Source organism: Enoplosus armatus, chromosome 23 (assembly GCF_043641665.1).
Source record: "Enoplosus armatus isolate fEnoArm2 chromosome 23, fEnoArm2.hap1, whole genome shotgun sequence".
Lineage (NCBI taxonomy): Eukaryota > Metazoa > Chordata > Actinopteri > Centrarchiformes > Enoplosidae > Enoplosus > Enoplosus armatus.
The window spans coordinates 11,078,095-11,100,460 of record NC_092202.1 but is presented as its reverse complement, the minus strand read 5'-3'; the positions used below and the strand labels follow the sequence as shown (position 1 = coordinate 11,100,460).

General features: G+C 41.0%; 1 protein-coding gene across 1 annotated transcript in view; it reads left to right on the top strand.

The window, feature by feature from the left end:
• The window catches only part of LOC139305797 (pyruvate carboxylase, mitochondrial-like), a 258,603-nt gene that overhangs the window by 112,564 nt on the left and 123,673 nt on the right, over positions 1 to 22,366 (top strand). Inside the window, exon 12 of the mRNA XM_070929746.1 lies at positions 10,199 to 10,381. Within this exon, the coding sequence (XP_070785847.1) occupies positions 10,199 to 10,381 (183 nt within the window). The remainder of the gene's footprint in view (positions 1 to 10,198; positions 10,382 to 22,366) is intronic.

Sequence of the window (22,366 nt, the reverse complement as noted above, 5' to 3'; positions counted from 1 at the left end):
AGGGCAGAAAATAGTGAAAGTAAAGAGATTTTAGGAGGAAAAGAGGAATCAAGCGAAGGAGATGGCAGGTGAAGAGTTTGTCGATGAGAGGGGAGGAATGGAGAGGAGACATGAGAAAAGGACAGGAGTGGAGGGGAAATGAAAGGAGACAGAGGGAAAGAGCTGAAATGAGAGGAGAGGCGAGGAGAATATGAACGGAGAGGAAAATTAGAGAGTGTTCTGAGGAGGAGTGGAGGCAAGGCAGAATGGGCGATAATTGATAGAAAATTCAGAGAGCGAGAAAAAGGGAGAAAAAACGGAGAGCAGCAGAGATCCTCTATTGCTCATTAGGGTCATTATACCTCCATCTAGAGCTCACACACACACACACACACACAGAGGATTGAAAGGAGAAGCCAATTTAGTCGGGTATCAAAAAATGAGCCTTTTGATGAAAGGCAACAAGGGACTGAAAGCAGGGCTTGTATGTGTGCTGCAATGTGTGCTCCTCTAGTCCCCAAAGTAGTTAGTACGTGGTCATAAATATGGTTTTATTATGAAGGACACACACATGCAAACATATTTTGGGCCTTGGCCTGTAATTGCACTGCTGGTGGTCTGAGGAGCCAAAATAAAAAGATGATTAGAGGGTTACAGAGGACAGGAGGAAAAATAAACACTCAGAGGGAGGAAGGAAGGAAAGAGTTTAAATGATGTAAGAATGAATGGATAAATAAAGTCAGGGATGCCCTAGGGAGTCAGACACAGAGTGGGAGGAAGAGGGAGAGTGAGGTAGATAATGGTTTTGTGAGATTAGAAAAAAAAAATAGAGCCTGTATAGAGACAGGAAATGAAGGTGAAATTGAAAGTACAGGAGGGAAATTGAAATAGAAGGAGAAGGGATGGAGTGGTTGTATTTTGGATTCAGGTACTCGAGCGATGGTTGTGCGCTGCCAGGCAAGCTTTGGACAAGCACATGTCGAGTATAGCCACAGATAATAAAGAGTCAAAACAGACACCGCTCAAGTGTTGCAGTCTGGATGTTTATTTGATCTGTATATAGCCACATTTTCTTGATATAGAGTGCATCATACATAGATGTCATGGTTGATTCAGGTTAGTTTTCTTTTCTTTTCAAATTTAGCTAAAATGGCTACAAAATAAGCCCCAAAATGAGTTCACAATGGTGTCCTAAAGCAAAGAAACTCTCTGTTAATGAAATGGGACTGATCAAGGCTCGCTTCTGTCTAGCTTTGGGAACCACATATGGAGGGTTGGAGAAGACAGGGCATGACTTTTAATTAAAACAAGACCAATACACCTTGCTGTCACCGTATTGGTCACCAGTCAGAAGATATTTGTCACAACTAGCCTGGCAGCCATTAATTCCCAGGGGAGGTCTCGGTAATGATTTGAAACAAAGGGTATCTGCTTCTGTATCTGAGCTTTTGTGTGTGATGCTGAAGTGTAAGGAGGTCTCTGTAATGATCCACCACAGGTATCGGTTCTCCAGTCAATGTAATTGGTGTTCAATCAATGTAAGGCTCCCCTTGCTAATAGTCAATAGTATCACTTGGGTGACCTTTTGGTGTGCTGAATTATCCAGTAGGAATGGGCAGATGACCAACAGGAAGAACTCACTTCAAATTAACTCAACTCACTGAGGAGAAAGCATGGGCATGAGTGCATAAATGACATGCATATATATATATATATATATATATATATATATAAATGTACATACAGAGTCCTCGGATTCCCATCAATCTCATATCTCACACTTTATCATAGGCATGTGTGGCTTGTATAATATATGCTCATGCATTTTATGTAAGGTTTTCTTCTGCAGTGTGTGTATTCCACATTCAGTTTTGCTAAGAAGTGTATTTCATTATTGAAGGCGAGCGTCAAGGTTTTCTTTTCAAATGCAGTCATGGAAATTGAGTTAATGTTTCACTGGTTTCCAAAGCACCTGTTTTGTTTATGTGCATGTTTTGAGTAAATGTGTGAGCATAGAAAAGCAGAGGTGAGAGACTGTGTTCTTCTAAGACATCAGCCTGTTAGTCATTTCCACGACTGGCTCCATTTTATCTACTGTCTGTACTGCATACAAAAATTTCCCCTCTTTCTCCTCAACAAATTTACTTGAGCCAAAATATCTTTACTTTCCTAACCCACTGGAAGCTATGTGGCTTCATTTTGCTAGACAAGAAGTTGCAATTTAACATATCCAGGGATTTTTCCTTGTCTTTAGGGCCAAATAATATTAAATGCTAATATGGATAATGATAATCCTATTGAGCTCACAGTATGTGCACATGTTGTAAAAAATTACCTATTGAATCGCAACTAGAATGAAATAGAAGATCAATTCCCTAACAGAAATAGTGGTCAACATACTGGCTTGGGGGTCTTGTGACAGCATACCCAGACCAGATGTTAATTTGGCACGTTGCAGTTACATGATGCAGACATGCGTCCTAGTCAACTGAGACAGAGAGACGCCCAGTTTTGAAGGACATAAGTAATTAAATTTGGGGGAGATGGCCAGATTTTTCCAGGGCTGCCCATAAGCTGTCACCAAACTCCTTGGGAGTCAACCCACTTACACATTTAGACATGGAAGGAAAAAGTAGGAAGATGCTTCTGAGACATGAGTCACTCAAACTAGTGACCAAGTTGTGAAGTTTGCAACAGTTTCTGTGTCAAATGATTAAAACTTAATCAAACTAATGATTTTACTGTTTGTCTTTGAGTTCCTCCTTCTTCGGTGTGCTTCGCCAAACCTAAAACTTTCCTAGGAAGAAAACTAATAGTGTTCTCATGGCCTGTGAGGGCGAGCTGCGATTTTATGCCTGGTCCGGATTATACCTGGCCCTTATGAAAAGGAATTGCACAACAGCATAAAGTTTTCATGATGGAGCAATTCTGAAGCACTGCTTTTGAAGCATCGGGTTTTGCTTGCCGAAAACAATTACCAGCAAACAAACTTTATTCTTTGCTTCTTCACTTCCGTCCTCGCTGTCTTGCTTCACCTCTCTTCTAACCTACAGCCGCTCTCCCTGCCTTGATTCATCCACACAGCTCGACTTCAAACATTAACATGGCACTTAAATTCTCTTCTCTCCTCATCTCTGTGTGTTATTCTGTCTCTTTCCCTTTATTGCTCTCTTTACCTCTCTGCGCCTCTGCCTCTCTGTCTGCTCCTCTCCCCCTCTAATTGGTACGCTATCAGTTGGAGCTCAGATATTGCTGTCACAGGCAGTGCATGTTATCTCATTGTTTCCTCTCCATACATTAGCTTCAAGTGTATGTGTGCTGTCTCTTCCAACTCCATACATAAACAAAACCTGACAACGAAGGAGGGGGGGCAATGAGACTAGGAAGCAGCAGGACTGAGAGTTGGGTGAAAGGTTAGGGAGGGAAAGGGGCAGATAAATGAGGCTTGGTGAAGTCTGTAAAGTGGATATGAGAAATGAACTTAATGGCAAATTGAGTGTTATTACAAAAGCAAGCTAACTGTGAAATCTGGTCTTTGGTCCACTTAAGGAGCCTGAGGATTTGGGCCATTACCATGTTACAGCTCTTAAATGGGTTTAGAAAGTAACAGGGATCTTGTTCAGCCGTTGGTGCAAACCACCTAAAACCTGTAATCGAGGTTATTTTACCTCTCCATTTCTCCACATTAATTTTTTGGCACCCTTAGTAAGTAAGCAAGAATCAATGTACTGAAACATTTAAAAACACATTTTATGTCTAATACAGCATACTGAGTTTGGCGAGGCAGTGGGTCATTTGTCATCCAAACTTTCACTGATTGGTCCAGTACAAATCTGACCGGGCCCAATCGATTTTCAATTGGACGTTTCCAGGCTTAAATGTTGCAGTGAAGCAGAGCTTGGGAGATGCACTCTGGCTCTGTGAGACTAACATTACATTGGCAAGAGCACTGTATCTTATCCACAGAAGCTAATGTGGAAACATGAACCATAATAATGTAGGTGGACCAAGGAGATATTCACCCACCAACCAAATTGAAATTATGGTGAAAAAAAGGTCAATGTAATTGAATTAAGCAAATAATACATAATCAGAATGTATAACTGAGCCTAAGAACTGTTTTTCAGTCGATGCCTTAGAACAACAAAGCAATCAGTCACCTTAAAGCTCCACTAATCAATATTTATATAATAACAATAGATCAAATGACTGTGTGTAATGAGAAAGGGGTCGCTCATTGTGACAAATCCACAGAGAATTACCATCCAGCTCTGCATTTCCCCTCAGCCCCTCAGAGTGTTTTAGCCTCTTTCAGCTTGTTGTTTTGGGTTTATGGAGATCAGCGTTAAGCAGCTTCAGAGCTGCTAAAACAGATATTTCCCTCGAGAGTTGGCGGAGACCAAAAGCAGGGCGAAGTAAATATTTGACTTATGTGTGTCAGATTGCCAGAAACATGACAGAAACATGACTCCCAATAAATGCTCATGTTGTTCTGTGTCTGCTGGATGTGTAAATAGACCATTACTTTGCTAACACGCTAGCTATAATAATTTTAAAACCTGGTATGTGTTGTGTTTACAGCTTGAGTCCAAACAAACTCAATGAATGCACGTTTAAGGTCAGTAGTGTGGCAACATGCAAAAGAGGCAATTAAAGCTGTAATCATCTGAAATAAATGTGTGAAAATGTAAATTTTTGTTGTAGTTGCACGCTGGATACTGCGTGTACCCTGTCCTGTGAGCTTGTGTCATAGTTGGTGGAAATTAAAGGAACTAATGATGAACTGTGGCGCAGTTTCAGGAGTTGAGCCCTTTGGATAAATACAGTGACATGAAATTCTCCTCTTTTTGCTAAAGAGAGCCATTTCTCATGGTCATATATATTCACAGTGGTGAGTGTGATATTTATCTCAATGATAAATTGCAAGGCACTGTGACAAATCCACTGTGACAAACACACACCACACACTTCCCATCCACAGGTCTAAGTCTCTTTTGGGTAAAACCTATTTAGTCAAGCCAAGTGTTCAAAATATGTATTGACTTGAGAATAACACTGTTTCTCTTTCCTAAAATAAACGTTCAAAGACACTTCCAGGGCGCTAACATTTTTTACGGCAAATGTTCTCCTGGCTTATTACTCTTATAAGGCAACATGTGAGCATGGTTGAGTGAACTCCACTTTTCATGCTGTTGGCTTTTATTTTCTTCTTTGGTTTTTCACTTTCCACCACGCGCTCAGCAAGTTTTACGACTTGGGCCTCTGAAACCCATCGAGAAGCCATTTTGACAGTCTTGAAAATGCATGGGCATCAGTGGGGAAATCAGCTTGTTTATCTGAATTCCTGAAAAGAAAAGTGTGCTTTCAGAGATTTGAGAAATAATGTTTTTAAGACTGCAATAGCAGCCCGGGCAGTGAGGATTTGTAATGTGCCCTATGGCAGACCAACGCTCTTTCAAATAATGTCAGAGAAATACACCACTGACCTATGCTTCATACAGAACGGAGGAGAGTTACTGAGTGGTATACATCAAGCGATGAGAAATGGAAGGGGGCTCTAGACGGCCGGATGGTGACGGAAAGATAGGAAGCAGCAACGCAGGAGAAATACTGACCTAAGAAATGAACGAGATGTAAAGTAAAAGGTGAATCACAGTGAGAATTCAGTGAAAAGTCACCACTTGTACATTGTTGTGTCATGGAAATTACTAATACAAGTAAGCTGGTAATGAACTGGATGTGTGCATTTACTGATAAGCAGGAATCCAGAGGAAAACAAGGGGGGAAGACGACAGCAACGTGTGAGTGAGTGTGCAGCACACTAGGTGTTCAAATCAGTGCATGTATGTGTCCATTTCAATGCCCTTGTACTTGATTTTTTAGTATCTATGACTATCCAGTGAGAGATGGGGTGGTAAGACAGAGAGACACAATGACATGGAGAGAGTGTGAGAGAAGAAAGTGGGGTTTTCTTGTTAGACAGAGCCCTGGGCCGAAAGAAGCGGACACCTTTACTTCAATTATTAACATGGTGCTTGGCTTTCCATTCAGTTCTGCCTGTACAGTATCTCTCTCTCTCCTCTATCTGGCTACAGGATCTTTAGTGGCACTGCTTGGGTTTGAGTCCATGTTGAGTGTGATTCTCGTCTGTGTGGTGCTGCTGTGGCACCATTCATCTCATATCTATATGCCCCGAAGGCAAAATTAATATACTTACTATTCAGAAAGGCATGTACACAAAGGCACAGCATCAAAGTGCATTATCCCTCATTAGCACATAGTAGACAAAAGTGAAATGGAAATGCTTCCACTCGTGCCTAATGAACAAAAATAGTTTGTTTATTGGGATTAATTGTTGGAAATCCTCTTATACAGTACATCAAGTGAGACTCAGTTTAACTATAAACCTTAAGGCCATTCAGATTGTGTGTTCACAGTTTCTGAAATCCCTCTGGAATAAAATTTTCACCGTTATTTTTGTATTTGTTTTTCCCTGCAAAACAACCTCCATCTGAGTGGTTCCAATAACCCAGTAGTGTTAGTTTTTTGGGTTCCAGTCCGACTACATATCCCATATATATATATGTTTGTGCAGTAAAGTGTAACAGCAAACATCTGTCTTGCTGCATGTTTGATTAGTCTCCTGACACCAGCAGGACAAGGTTGTTTACGGTTAGGAATTCCATTTAGAAAAATATTGGCCCATGTTTAAGGCCTCAAAATGTTTCTCTGTGTGGATGTTTGTGTGTGCACATGCATTTGTGTCTGCCTGCCTCACTGCTGTCCAATTCATTTTAAAGCTTGTATATTCATGCAGATGTATTCACTTTATTGTTGTGTCTTTGTCTGGATCCAGTTCGCTGAGACTCTGCAATCTTAATTCAGTCTTATGGGTGTGTTTAGATATGTTCCTATCAGGCCTTTTGTGACCGTTACTGTCAAATACCGATATTCATTATATTGCGAAATTCTTCTAAGGTTTGTCTTGCATCACAAGTTTTACACAGAGGACACAATATTACAAACAACTGTCTGCGGTGCATGCAGTGTCTTCTATACACTGTTACATATTGCCGCTATTAGAACACACACATCGATTGTTTTCTATCAACTAGAGAGATCTTTTAAAATTCGTCCTACTTCTTAAGTTCTTCTCATATGTTTTTTAGAGCAGCTTGAACGATCAGATTAGAAAACACATCTTATTCTCACACCTGGTAAAAATTGCAACCGGGAAACAACATAGCAATTGCCGTTGTCACCAACCATCTGGCCTTGTCACAGGAACGCAGCCCCACATTTGTTGAATTACAAGCCCTCTGCAGTGTGTTTTTTTGCTGTCACAAAAGCAGACGAGTAGCCACGCAACAATTAACTGTTGAAAATCGGATTCTGACGTGCTGGCTTACACTGTGGATTCACGCTGTTCTGATACATCTATAAAGTAATCCGTTTTTTGACTTAGTTTGTAGTGTGTGATCATAAAACATATTGACAGCATCTCAGGCACAATCACCCTGTGGGGCTGTGAAGAAAAGGTCTCAAGACACCCAATCAGTCGATACATCCTTAGTTGGCTTGGACAGCTCCCAGATGTGAAACTGTATGAGGCTGTTGGGTGGCCATAATGATTTCAAAAACTTCACTGCAACTGCAAGACAACAACAAAGGCCAGGATGTCAGGGAACAGAAGTGCCTTTGAGCTAGTCTCCGATCCTTCCCCTTTCATCACCTCAAGTTGTTCTGGATGAAAGTGTTAGCCAATTGCCTAAACTGTGTGATTATTCAGCGGGATGTAGCTGAAAAAAGCCTTGATGCTCAGTCAACTTGTGCAGATGTATAGACCAAACAAGTCAAAGCTAAGAGCAGCATCAGCTTTACCGTATACTCCGCCCCCCCGGGGATGTAGCAGTTTGGTATTAAATAACAAAGTGCACGGAAACCTCGGGCAGCCGCTGGACAGCCAGTCAGTCACTAAGAGCTGCAATGGTCTTATGTATATGCTTGGCCTGCAGTGTTAAGGGGCGACAGAGAACAATTTTAAAATAACGTTTGTTCACAGAGAGTTAAGACTACTGTGGAAACAAAGTGCCCCAGAACCTTCATTTACAGAGTACATGTTTTTAACTCTTTTAGTCAAACTTTCGTTCTGGCTGTTGCAGAAATCGTCAGTGTTCCTGCTTTATATGTGCTTCAGTAAAATATTTTATTTCTGTTACCCACCTTTTGTGCGTCAGCGGTGGCCCTCCTGTAGAGACCAGGTGTGCATTCAAGAATGCTACCAGTCTATTTTGAACAATTGTCCCCACCTGAAATGTATCGGTCAATAGTTATTTATTTAAAATGATTCTGTCCTCAGAAAACCCTTTGTGTAAGCACAGCTGTTGAAGCTCGCTAAATAACAATATTCATATTCTTCAAAAATATAACCTCTTTTTTTGAATTTAAAACAAATGTATTCCATGCAGAGCAGCTTGCAGAGTTATTCGCATATAAGTGTGACTGTGGAACTTTGAGATCTACTTCAGTGACACTTGAAGTGCTGATGACCAGCCTCAAGCCTCTAAAATCAAAGGGGGTGTACCGGGCTTTATGAAAATCACAACCTGGAAATTGGGGCTTTGAGCCTTGAAACAGGATGTTGCACAGGTGTAGAGGCAGTGTGAGTGGGCAGCAATATTCATGACAATTTCCTCGGCTTTAGCATCTCAGACATTTACAGCTCCATGTAGGCAGTCTCTTTCTCCTTGACCTCTATTTTTAAGAACTCCTCCTTGGTGAAAGGTATTTCTAGGAAATGAATGAAAAGAAATAATTCAGTGTCCCCTCATAGCAGTAATTTAGCATTCAGCTTGATAAGATATGTGAATGTGTAACTTGTAACAGCAATGTGATGCTTCCCTGCTTTTGTAGTTGTGTGTATGTTTGTGTGTGTTTGTTTTTTTCTTCATGCTTCAGAATGTCTCTTAATAACACAAGTACTGTAGCACCTGAGTATAAAAGGGTTTTACAGCAACCTGGTTATGGGTGGTCCATTTACTTTGGCTGCTGTACTGTCAGCCATTTGTCATCATGCAGTAATATTGTAGCGCATTTGTGCTAACATGGTTTATGGAGGGAATTACGCAGTATTTTGATCATTTGGAGCCATTTGAGATGAACAAAACTGCTTTGAAAAATAGGGGCAAAATCGCTCTAGATAAAATGGCAAGTGGTAAAGAGCAAAAGTATAATGAAAAAATATTGTCGGTCATAAATGTTGGCAGCTACGGACATCTACATTGGCTGAAAATATTACCGGCATATCATCAGTGTGGCACAACATTGTTATAATTATAATTTTTACTCATCTTTCTCTTCCAGCCCTCAAGGGGCTTCATATGTTGTAGTGTTGGACAGTCCTCACTCTCCTCTTCACATCTCCTCTCCTCCCTCTCTGCTCTCTCGCAGAGTGCTTTGGAAAAGTCCAGCCTTTCGGCTTCGAACTCATTTGCGCTCCGAGTGCGTGTTAATTTACGCTTGCGTTTTAGGCACCGAACAGATGTGTTGTGTTCCTGCGTCGTCCACATTACAATCCACCAGCAAGCCATTAACAAATGCTGAGGAGGATGTTGAGATATTAAAACAAGTAAGGAATGAAATGTCCTGCGACCACTGAAAGATAGAAAATCATTTTACTCTGCATCTTGCACTTTTAGGAAGGATGCAAAGTCAAGTTTTTGCCTGCCAGATTTATTTTAAGCAGTTTTTATGTTTCTGACATTTTCACCCCACCTAAGACGTATAAGACCTAACACATTTCAGACCACTGAGCCATCAGAACGCTCTGTCTTTCACTGATGGTGTGTGACTGGTCTGCCTTCTTCCCTGCGTCTCTTTAGACCTCTGAAGCAAAAGTATCTGAAAAATTCATCTGCTGAGATTACTGGACCTTGTAGGGTTAGACAATAATAGCCCTAATGAAAACACTAAGTCTTAGTGGAAAAATTGTGCAAAGTGTATTTTCTTGCTATCTGCAGCAGATTCCACATTAATAAAATCCACAGGAATAAATTGGCACTTTGTCTTAATGAACAATTATTCATTACAATTTGCAACTTAAATGTTAAGGAATATGTTTTTGCAGTTTATTTGTATCTTTATATATCAAATCAATAACAATGCTGTTAAAGAAATGCTTCTGTTTGTATGAAGTCTGTCACTCTTCTGTTCCTGCCAGGTCTTCAGAAGCGGTGAGGGCATGGGCATCCGCCTGGACAGTGCCTCTGCCTTCCAGGGTGCTGTCATTTCCCCCCACTATGACTCCTTGCTGGTGAAAGTCATCGCCAGCGGGAAGGACCTGCAGACAGCATCTTCCAAGATGAGCCGAGCCCTGGCCGAGTTCAGAGTGCGAGGGGTCAAGGTAGGGCATTCAGCCTCCTGTGCTTGACTGTGCTCATGTTGTGTGTGCAGCTTTTTCCTGCTTTTATTTGCATTTAACGCTGTCATTGTGGAGCTGGAAAATAATGAGCTCTTGAGCTGATGGAAAACTCAGTTTGTGAAGGCAGCTGAAAAGATGGAGGCAGTTGCATTGGAGCCTGAATGTTATGAGGAGAGATACTCATAGATACTGACAGCAGAGATGTAAATGTGATGGTGTTCTCTGTATTGGGCTTCTGTGAATGGCTTGATGGTTCATAGTGTGGCGCAGTTAAAACTGAAAGAGTGTGAGAGGCACAGCTTTCTGAAGGTCTTTGCACTGAATCAGCTGCAGAGTGCATCAGGTTACTATGAAGTGGTGCTCCAGCATTCTCGGACACTTCTTACATCTCTGTGTGACCCGTCTGGCTCTATGTTCTGTATTTCTTGGTTTTCAGACTGAAAACATAGTCAGTGTCTAAAAACTGCTGGATACATCCCTGCAAAAAAGACTGAGGCCTTTTTAGGGACATTGTGCTAAACATTATCAGCAGGTGCAAATGGCTGTTGACAGACAGCAGTGGTGTCAGCACAAGCCAGTGTTAACAGACTGAGAAGGTGCAGGTAATTAAAAATAATGAGCTGCATGGTATTCAGGTATTCTACCAGTCCTATAAGCTAATGATGTCATGTCTCCTACACCTTTACCTTACCATTAATATTTGCACTCATAAACAGACAAAGCCGCGCTGTACAAAGATCAGATTTGGATTCTTTGGTATTGTGTGCTTTATTTTTAAAACGCCTTGTAAACATGATAATGATGTGGCACACGGTGAGAAATCAGCCGCACTGAGGATATGGAAAGAAATGAGCTATTTTTGTTTTTGTCAGCCTAATGAAAGTTAGAGTGTTCTCTGCAGAAGGAGTGGAAGTCTTCACCACTCAAAGTTCTACTTTAACAGATGGCTGACAGTTTAATGATCGAGTTAGACGAGAAAGAAGCACAGAATCGACTCGTTTTTCTCCTGGTTATCCTTTTGATTTCTGCTTTCTTCTACTTTACACACATGCAACTTGCACATCAGCTTTTTTTTTTATTATTTTCACCCTGCAATTAAAAATGCACAATTTGCTTTTGTCCAGCATGTTGAGGTGAAAAGTGTGTTGAGCTATTAATGAAGCTGCAACTGGAAAGCATTTGGCAGCCAGGGTCCTACGTGTTTCTGTTGTAGACTATGGATTAACCATGAGAAATGTCCACATACTGTAGATTCCTCACTGTATAAAATTAAGCATTTAATTTCAAGAGGAAGCAAGGGATAATTATCTTTTTATTATATATATAATTATAAGGAGAGTTACTTCTTTTTTCTGAAATATCAATTAAAGCAATATTTTCACATTCTTACAAATTACATTTTTGTAGCAAGTGAAAGGACATACTCCTGTTACTAAATCTAATTCAAAGCTGAAATGCCATCGATGACTTTCCTTTGTAAATAACAGTGGCAGGAAATGAGCGCTGATGCTTTTTTCTTTTTTGCAAAACCGCAAAAAAGCACTTGTCCTCCTACTTAAGTTATACAACAACTAGAGTGTAAACTAACTGAGCATGAACGTCAGCAGTGATTAATGCCGTTTAATTTGGAGGTGTGACTTCACATCGATAGGTCACTAACCGTTTATTCACTTGTGTGTTTTCTGCTTTGAGTGGCTATTACACAGTATGTGAAGATAACTGGGGTATATAAATATATATATGAGATTTCATTTCATACAGGGTTTCCTGCCTGTAGTGAGATGAAATTAGGGCCTATGAGAATAAAGGGATTGCTGTAGCCGATGGAACTGAAAATTCTATTAGCTCAGTCTTTGTAGTTCCTCAGTCTGTTTTGAATTAGTCATGATGAGATGAAATTGCAAATCAAATTGGTCTTCTCAACTCTAATTTCTCATTTAACTTGGGGTGCGCTTTACAAACTGTCAGAACAGATTTAATAGATTAATTTTCCCTCGTGATAGAGTGAGAAAGTGTTTGATGCTAGCCAAGAGTTAATGGGCTTGTGGACACTGTCCTTTGTCCTCACCGCTGTGGATTGTATATAAACACACACCAGGAAGTCAACCTAGTTTCTGCAGTGGCTGCAAGTGAAATCATTCTCTAAAATGTCAACAGCTGTTTCTCAGTGTAAAAGCAGATTTTTGGTAAGGACAAAACGGCCAATGAGGATGATGTGTGCCAAAATTCTGTGAACAAGCTGCTTCTTGTTGCCTGTGCTGATCAGACTTGAAGTGGAGTACTTAGCTTTGTACCGCATTGACACCTGCAGAGAACAGTACGTTAAGAACACCGGATAAGGTGTTACAAGGTCTTCAATTAGACGTGTTTTTTCTGAAGACTGCTGGTGGCAGTCTGAAACCACGGCAGCTCTTTTCAAAGACTGAACAAAAACTGGGTGATTTTTCTTTTATTCTGACACCATTGAATGTAAGGGCTGCCAGTTGTTTAGAGTGGGCTGCATGGGTTTAATGTCCCAGAGTTAAAAAAAAAAAAAAAAAAATCCAAGTACTTGTGTCCCTGCCAAGAAATTGTCTCTTAAAGAATGACATTCCCGTCAAAGTAAAGCACAGGCACTCCTGTTCTTTGCTTGCACTTTGATGTAGACTCTGTACTTCACTTTTTATTGTAGACGACACAATTGTCCTGATGTAGCGTCATTGCAATGAATCTTTGAGCCCCCATTCCTCCCGAGTATTTTCCTGTTTTATAATGGTGCATGAAAACATTGCCAGCTTGAAAAAAAGCCCACATTATTTATGACAACACACGATGAGAGCTCAGGTTTTCTATCCTACCGGCTAGTTAACTGCGTCCACCTGGCAACTGCATCCACCTGGCATCACAAGTTTAAATCTGTTACTGATTGGCTTTCCACATTTAAAACCAGATGGGCTACAGAAAACCTGGATTGCGTACTATAGAAAAGAACTACGGTAATGAATATGCTGTCCGCTACTGGATATACACCAGTAGACCAATGAAGATGTTGTCTAGAGCAAGAATTGTGGTTCAGTGTTGTTCATGTGTTTGTGAGTGATAGCCTTGGAGAGGGTTGCTAGTGCTGCATTGGAATGTCACCAGTAAGCCAGAGTGTTGGCAACGAATCCAGACCTATTAATGCTTTGGTCTGCTCACATAGATATGACATCCTCGTAACTCCAAGTGTTATTTTTCTTTCTCCAAATCAAGCAAATGTGGCTACAGTAAATCTGAGAAAGACCACACAACACTTTTCGGATCATTCTTAGAGTTTGGTGGCCCGGGGGCATGGTAGTCCCTCATCACGTTAAGTATAGTATAACCTTTAAATTCAAATGAAAACCAGAATGCACCAACCAAAGTTTGAGTTACTTGGTTGACACTTGACAACATGCTGCTCTCCTCTGTTGTGAGGAATTATGTTTGACATTTCAGAAAGCTGTGTTTATCTCCTGCTTCTGTATATGTGTGCCTGTGTGTGCGTGTCTATCAGTACTTTTGTGTATGTGTGCACATTTGTGTGTGTGTGTGTGTGTGTGCAAAGGATGAGCCATGTGTATTAAGCAGTAAAATGTCACACATCCAGCAGCAAAAAAAGAGAGAGCGGGGGGAGAGTGATGGATAGGAGGCAGGGGGGTAAACATAGATGCACAGAGGAGCGGGGGGCAAAACAGCAAAAGGGCAATCAAGATGGAAAGAGTGTAACATAAAGCGACATGTAAGGTGGTGTGGCCTGTAGAGGCCAGTACACCTGTGGCTGTCGTGTTTGTGTCTAAATTTGCTAAAGAAGCAAGCTCAACATTTAAAAAGCAAAGGGTGGTGTTTGATACATTTATTCTTTTGTCCTTTCCAAAAATACAAGCGCAAATTGTTAAATGGATTAAACATTGTTTGTCTGCTCTACCAAAGCTGCAACCAGTAGCATGCCCAGCTTACAGCCTAGGTCTTCTAGCACAATATCATGTATGTAGCCATCAAGCGCTCGCTTACGACATCTTATTGGTTCTTGAAACGAGTCAGCTGGTCAGCCAGAGACTGTATTTTCAACCAACTAATGGAGCTTGATTAACTAGCTGGTTGGTTGTCGTTTCAACCAACAAAATTGACAGCAGCCGGCAAGAAATTAGAAGGCTGCTTTCGTCTACCTTGATATAAAATCAAGGACCCAACTTTTAAAACATCAAAGTTTCAGGTGGTAAATCTGAAAAGGTACCAGTATTATACACACACTAAGTTGTACAAGTGTGTCACATCAATGCACGTGCTGGAGCATCTGTCCTTTGCAAATTACTCATCATACAGGTCGATGGTCTGTCATTTGAAACCAACTAACGAACGCATAACTCACTTGCTGCAGAACATCAGATGATTTTGGTCCACGTTCCTGTTGTTTCCTGGACTGTGTGTGAGAAAGAGTGGATTATGGAAAGATAGAGAAATACAAAAGAAATTTACCCAACAGAAAGAGAAAAAAAACTTTCAGAAATGGAGAAACATCGGCAGGTTATACCTAGACGTTTCTCCTCGTGGCACTACCAGACAGATATTCCGTCCAGTTTTGGAGGAGACTTCAACAAACTGAGAGATTTGGATGCGAGTGTGTAGGTTTGTAAGAGTGTGTGTGAGACTCTTGACAGTTTGTTTCTTTAGAAGTCATTTTTGCGACTCCAGGGGCTTTGCTTTAGGCAGTGGTGTCGTTACTGTTCATCTTTACGCCTGTAAGAGTGAAGGAGTTTGAGGTGACCTGAGGTTGTGGGTGAGGTCAGTGGTTGGTGAGGATTGCCATCTAGAGAGGCTCTTTGAAGAAAGTCTGTAATGTTTCGCATCATTATAGCCTCCCAGATCACAGGCTACTTCCCATCTTAAGATGGGCATACTTGTCCTTGTGTACTTCAATGAGTACGATCTTTATTTTTTTACTTGGGATTTCTGTCAGAAATGATTCACAGGGTCACACTGATTTTGGACCAGTGACTATGACTAAAGATGAGTCGGCAAATTATCTCTTTAACCTCATTTCATTTCCTTGATCACCACCTGTAATTTGTGCTCTGTCTCTCCTCTTCTTCCTCCTCCTCCTCCTCCTGCTCCTCCTCATTGTTTACTCCTCTGAGCTTTTATTTTCTCTGCTGGTTTTTTTTCATGTTTCATAAATTAGCATTGCATGAATAGTGCTGGCATTCATTGTATAAAATAAACAGTGTTATTGTGCTGCATTTCTTTGTGAAGTTCAGTTTTCCCTCCTGTTGTGGCCGTTAAGATAGTGTAGTATTGACATAGCAAAACTTGCGATATCTAGACACCAGTAATGCTTCCTCAGCTTGTTGCTGTTTACTTTCTGTCTCAAGAGTGTGTTTGTTGTGTGTCAGGGTGGACTTGTGGACACATCTCTCTGGCCACGCACTACATTTCCCAGTGCCTGTACTGTCTTGTCGAACTCTTTCATCATACACTACGCTCTTTTCATTTCTGTCTCTACCTGCCAAGTAATCAACACCCCTACTTTTTGTTTTTTCTTCTCTCCTGTCATGCTCCCCCACCTCTTCACCTGTTTGACCTCTGTCTCCCTTCATCAGCAAAGTTGTCTTCTAGTTCTCTCATGTGTATCTCTTGTTTTTAGATCCCTGAGCCTCCAGTTAACGGTTCACTGACTTGGTTACATGTGTTTTCCCGTGGTCTGCTTTTGTTTTTTATTTTATCTTGATCTCCATTTTATTATATCTGCAGTCTGTTTTTCAAATCCCTAACATTAGCCCTTTTTACAGCTGTTATTTATATTAATAAATTGTGATAAAGTCAAATCACCAACCGTTATAGCTTAATATGAGCACTGAAGTCGGCTTAATTTATGTCCAGATTAAGCTCAAGCATAAAAAATCACCAACATTTTTAATGAGTACAAATAAGTCAGTGGTTTGTACTTATTTCATGAATCACAGCTCCTCTTATTTTTCTCTTATACTCTTTCAATGAATGTGAGAGAAACTAAGATCAATTGTGCAGAGTGGTAAACATCGAACTAATTCATCCCATAGCAAAAGACCAAGATGACTTTTTAAGGTTTTTATAAGCAACATCCACAACTGTGGATTCTCCTGTAGAGTCTGTGTTATTGCAGAGCACTGATTAATTTCACAATGGACCAGAAAATGTATTTACATTTGAGAAAAGGTTTTCTTTGCCTTGCTTTCTCGCCTCCTGGCCAGTCCCATCACTCTAGTCACAGCAGATCAGTGTTAACCTGGTATCAGGATGAACCCTTCTGCCTTCTGATATGGAGTTAGCCTCCTATGACCTTTTGCATCACGTTCCAAGGCAGGAGTAGGCAGAAGCACTGATCCAGGATCATTCACTCAGCATTGGCAAAGAGGAGAGGAGAGACAGGAAATCCATCTCATCTCTGACTTATCAGTGGGAGGAATAAGAGGTTTAGACACACTCTTACAACACGCATGCTAACAGACACTCTTTTTGTCACACATGGTTATATACACACTCTCACAGAAAATGACACACTAATATGTGTCTCTGGGGGCTGGGTTATCTGTCTATTTCTTCTTCATTTCACACCTCTAAACAACCACTTGCACGGTACTTAATCACACGAACAGTCTTGTAATTATTCGTGTGTGTGTAAAGTGATTGCATGCGTGTTTGTGTGTACCTCTATACACACACTTTTGTGCACGTACTGAAGTACAAGTCCTGGAAATGCCTTATTTCAGGAAATTGAATAAGAGATCAAGAACGTGCAAATCCAATTAGTGGTGGTGAGAGTGCATAAATAAGAGAAGGTTTATGTGACTGACGGAGGGAAGAATGGAGGGATGGAAGGCGTGGATATAAGGACTGAAAGAGTGTTTAGTATGAAAAGAGAACAAAAATATGAGAGCAGTAGGGAAGGAAACACAAAGTTGACGCTGATGGAAAATAAAAAGGACAAGAAGAAAAACTGAAAAATGACAGGCAGACTTGTTTACTACTTGTTTAGTGGTGTGAGCAGAGCAGCAGGCTGACTCCTAAAAACTCTGAGGAGACCAACAAAGTGTGATGTAAACTGTCTAAATTTAAGGCCTTAAAGACATTAAAATTTTAGATACACTCCGGAGAAGTCTTATCTTTTCATCCAGCGCTGACAGGTTTATGTACTGCATGACTACTCTTACATTAACACAGAGTAGATGCACTGTAGTACAAAATGCACAAAGAGTATCTTTCATTATCAGTCCTAATAAGCAGTTTCCTGTCCCTTAACAATAAATGACCTGTTTTTCTTTTGCTGCCCATTAGCAGCTTCCCCACTTTTAAAAGCTGTAAACACTTGGAAACAGGCAGATTTAGTCTTTTGTGTGTGTTGAAAGGTGGCCTTGTTGTTTGTGTATGCCTCTATGTAGTATACAGGGGTGGACAAAGTAAAAGGAACGCCTTACAGTGTAATCCAAATGTATAAGCATAATCCAGTACATTGCTATCCCAAACTACAACTTCAAAACGTACAGATGTTTGCATTATGTTTTCCACCCCCTTTTTGTTTTGAAGTCGAATGGAAATTTGAATTCTCCTCACTCTTTGTGTGACCAAATATATTGGCATTTGATGTTTTTCAGAAGATACAATCTTTTTTCAGTTGACTGAGTGCCTGCTTGGAGACACACTGTCACTTGCCACAGTGCACTATTGATTGGAGCGCCTCATAGCCCTGTAGCCTGGACGATGCCAAGCTATTTAAGCTTCCTGTCCCTTTACAACGTTTAACATGTAGGATGACCCATCATGCTCCCCCCTGCAAGTAATGGGCACTTTCATGGCAGGAAAGAAAGAATAAATGATTTCTTAGGAAACATGTTTTAATTGTGTGCAAAGAATGTTCCATTCATAAAAGATGCTACAACAGTGAGTCTCATGACCTGAGGAAGAAAGGTTTTGGCAGGTGAAAAGAGGACATAAAGAGTGGAGTGGAGATAAGGTAGGAAGAAGGGCAAAGTTGTTAAGATGACAGAGAGCTTTGAGCCTACACTGCCACTAAGCGCTAAGCTATTCACAATGCACAGACAATCACTCAGGAAAAACTGCTGTTTTATGGGGAAAACAATCTCACACATGCAAGTATTTTCACACAAACATGACTTACCGACTAAAACTGCCACTCCAGCTTAAGAGTCTGCTATCATGTGGCAAACACGCACACTCGCTAAAGCGACGCGTCAACACAAACACAGTGTCTTACAGCTAATCAAATGACAGACACGAGACAGATGTGTTTATTGCCAGAATCTGCATCGCGCTGCCGTACACGCACATGCAGCAAGTTCGAGCCGGATGGTGTCAACTGGGACTTTGAAGCCATAATCGGGATTAAACGGCTGGAAATCGACTGTGACGAAGCGAAGAGGGAGAGGAGGAGGAGGGGGGGAGTGGGAGGCGGAGAGGGAAGAAGGAAAGGGGGGTGGAGAAACGAAGTTAGTTGAATGATGCTGGAGACGAAAATTGTACAAAATTGAATGCAATTGAAATTTCCAAAAAAGGTTTGCAAATGAAAATGTGAATCAGTGACTTTTTATCACCGTAAACAAGATCAAACCAGATTGTATTATCAACGGTGCCAACAGTTACCTAATGTTACTACTACTTCCTGTCTGATTTGGCATTTTGGTCTGTTGTGTAAATACAGGAAAGGTACTCGTTTCCTCTTCTGGCTACAGATAATATGAGCCGTTTGCTTGTGCCACGTTTTCACCATCCTTAGATCCAGCATGTCATAATATCTATCAAAATTCTAAACCTTTTTGTCATATTTATTTTTTTCAGACTTTGTGTTGGACTTTCTGGCATTCCCATTCTGTGTTTGTCATTCTAACTTAGCATTTGGACAAAAAGTCATTAAAAGGGTATTCTTTAAATGCACAAATTCAGAACTGACACCAAACCAGGTAGATTCAAAGTTGCGGAAAAAGAACAAATGAAGAAATAAGAAGCAGAAATATCACGAAAAAGATGGATTAGGAAAAATAAAAAGTCTTTTTCACACAGTGTGGGTTTTTACCGTATTGAAAGAGGAAATCTGGGGTAGTGTGTATGTATAGCGGCTCACAAGAGAATGACACATCTAGCCCATTTCAAAGCAGAAGACACGGTGGGTTCACAGCTGCTTCCTCTTTGGCTGATTCCACTTCATCCTTTCATTGTTCCCTCTTGCTTTCTCTTTCTCATCCTCACTTTTCCTTCAATCTGTCACCTTATCTGCTGAAACAGCATCGCCTCATTTTAGCGCATGCACGTAAAAAAAAACAACCCCCCCCCCCCGCCAAGTAGCAGTCTGGACGTCTGTGTGAATATTCATTTGCGATCGTAGTAAGAGTTGGAAACACAGCAGGTAGGAGAGGTGGTGAAGAAAAGGCGATGACCTTGCTGAAGGTGTGAAAGCTGATTAGCTGGGTGAGTAATGTACTTCCCTAGGAGACGGGCTCATCTGTCATGGCCTCCAAGGTTTGGGTCAACTGTAGTTCACTTCCTTTCAATTCACAGCAATGTGTGATTGTGTAGCATGTGTGCCCAGCTTACTCCATTGGAATAGCAAAAAGAAAATACTCACAAACTGTGTGTTTTAGACGATGTGGGCGGGCGAATGAAAAATTACTCTGGCTCTTGCTGGTGAATTACTTTCCAATATCACACCTTGAATGGCTGGGAAAGTAGTCGTGGCTGAGTAAGAATGAGAAATTGCAACAAAATTCAAAAGTGTAGGTGTAGGCAGCAAGTACAAAGAGAGCAACAAAAGGCTTGGATTGAGAGTAGGCAGCAGAGTGTACACAGCCCATGTAGACATGAAATACAGTCAACATGCCGACAGAGCACATTTCTGTTCATATGTTGCCTTGAAGCGCAATTTGATTAACACGTTCATAAATTGAGAAGAGTTAATGACTTGTGAACTTTTAGGAAAGACATTGACCTCAGGCTCAGTCAGGAGAACTTACTTCCACACAAATGGCAGAATGCATGTTAATGGTGCATTAATTAAGCTTAGACCTATGCTGTCACTTTCTGGCGAGTAGAGCCTCCACAGATACCCGGGGCAAAAAACCTTGATTACCTGTTCCTGAAATCACAGCAGGGCATGTTTGTTAAAAATTGAATTTATACCACGGTTAAATGTGGCTTTGAGTATGTGGTGTGGTGTTGTGCAGGTTCCCATGCATAGTCATGAATATTAAGGTTCAGCTGCGGTGATGTGCATACAAATGCAGAGATACTTCCACAAACACATTCCGCACACAGGAGTAGGGTCCAGGGGGAAAGTGGGAGTTTTTAATTAAGGGTCGGTACACACACTGATTAATTGATGTGTTCTAATACCCTCACACAGACACAAGCACACTCAGGAAGGTTTTAGGGCTTAATCATCTATTACACACTCACAAACATTAATACAGCCTGCCTAACACACACTGGAATATGCTCATTCTCATTCAATAGATTCAACAACAAACTAAATGATACCTTTTTTCCCGCCATGTTGGAGTAAATGGTAATATTAATGTTCTTTCAGAATTGGACGTTGGTATCCTCATCCTGGTGTCTCAGGTCACTCCTGGTAGATTGCGTTAATTGAAAATAAACAAATTAAACTATCATCCCTAATAATTGATGCAATCATTCTCTAAGCTTTGGATTTTAGATGTTTATTCCCTTATTGCTTTAATTAAGAGTTTTTCGAGATAAACGATAACAACAAAATTGCTTTTTATTGAGACAGAAATGTGTAAACTTGACAATCAGTTTCCAGTGGCGTGTTAATCGTGTAGCTCACAGTGTGAACACGGGTTGAGGTTTCTTCATAGCAGCAGAATCGTTGTAGTGCAATTTGAACTGTAGTGGCCGTGCATCTGTCTCGCTGTCCTTGTCCCAGCGGCCTCAGCTCTTTTCTCAGACATTTTCAAGTATAATTGAACAGGCATAATGGAACACCGAACTCGATTTCTCTCGACCGGCTGGTCGCCTGATTATTCCAGTCACACTCACAAAGAGAATGAAATGCTTTCCAAACAGTTCATCTTTAGGGCAGCGTTAAATGCAGCAGTGGTTTATTGTTTCGCGCAGTAAAATGTGATGACTACACCTGTGAATGCATCTGTTTTTTTGAATGTCTTAAAAATGCTTGGAAACCTTGGGGGCAAACCCGATCCGTCAGAGTTGCCAATTCTGCTCATTATAAGCTGGGCAGTTTTCTTTCTTTCTTTTTTTTGTACCAGGAATACTGGAGCTGGAGGTCTTTTTTTAACTAAAAATGCCGTCTTGGGTTCTGCTGGTTATTTGACAGCTGGGTTTGCTTGTTTCCATTGCAACATCTGGCCACCCAGTAGCACTGACACTTTTGATGTTAAAATGTTTCTCCCCAGACTGAGCCTGAGGTATACCTGCTCTCCCTGTGCTCTCCCTAATAAAGATTTCCATTACAAGGCTGCACTCTCTGTGTTGGTCTGAAAGTGTCTTGTTTTGCTCGTGAGGCTAAATGATGTATGCTTTGCTAACTGTCCGGCACAGTTCATCAGTACAAGATCCCTCACTTACCTCTCCAAACACTTCCTTCTCTCTTCTACGTCTTGTTCTCGTTTACACTCCTGACAGTGCCAAGCTCAGTGCCACAGTACAATTACTCTTCCTCCAAATTACAGTGAGCATGCATACAGACGCAGGTACCCACACACTTTGGTAGAGTTATAGGGCCTTACTCTGCAATAGCACATAAACATGTTAGACGGGAAAAGAGGACAATGAGGTCCTCTAGATTGTAATTTTTGAGCCAAAGTACTCTGTAATGTTCTTGTTGGCTGTAAAACTCACCTTGCCCTTAACTGCCTCCAGTTGAGACATTTACAAAGGCCTTGTTGAGGCCCTACAGAGCCAGAAGGCCGACTGAGGTGACATGTTTACAGCTGTCTTGGA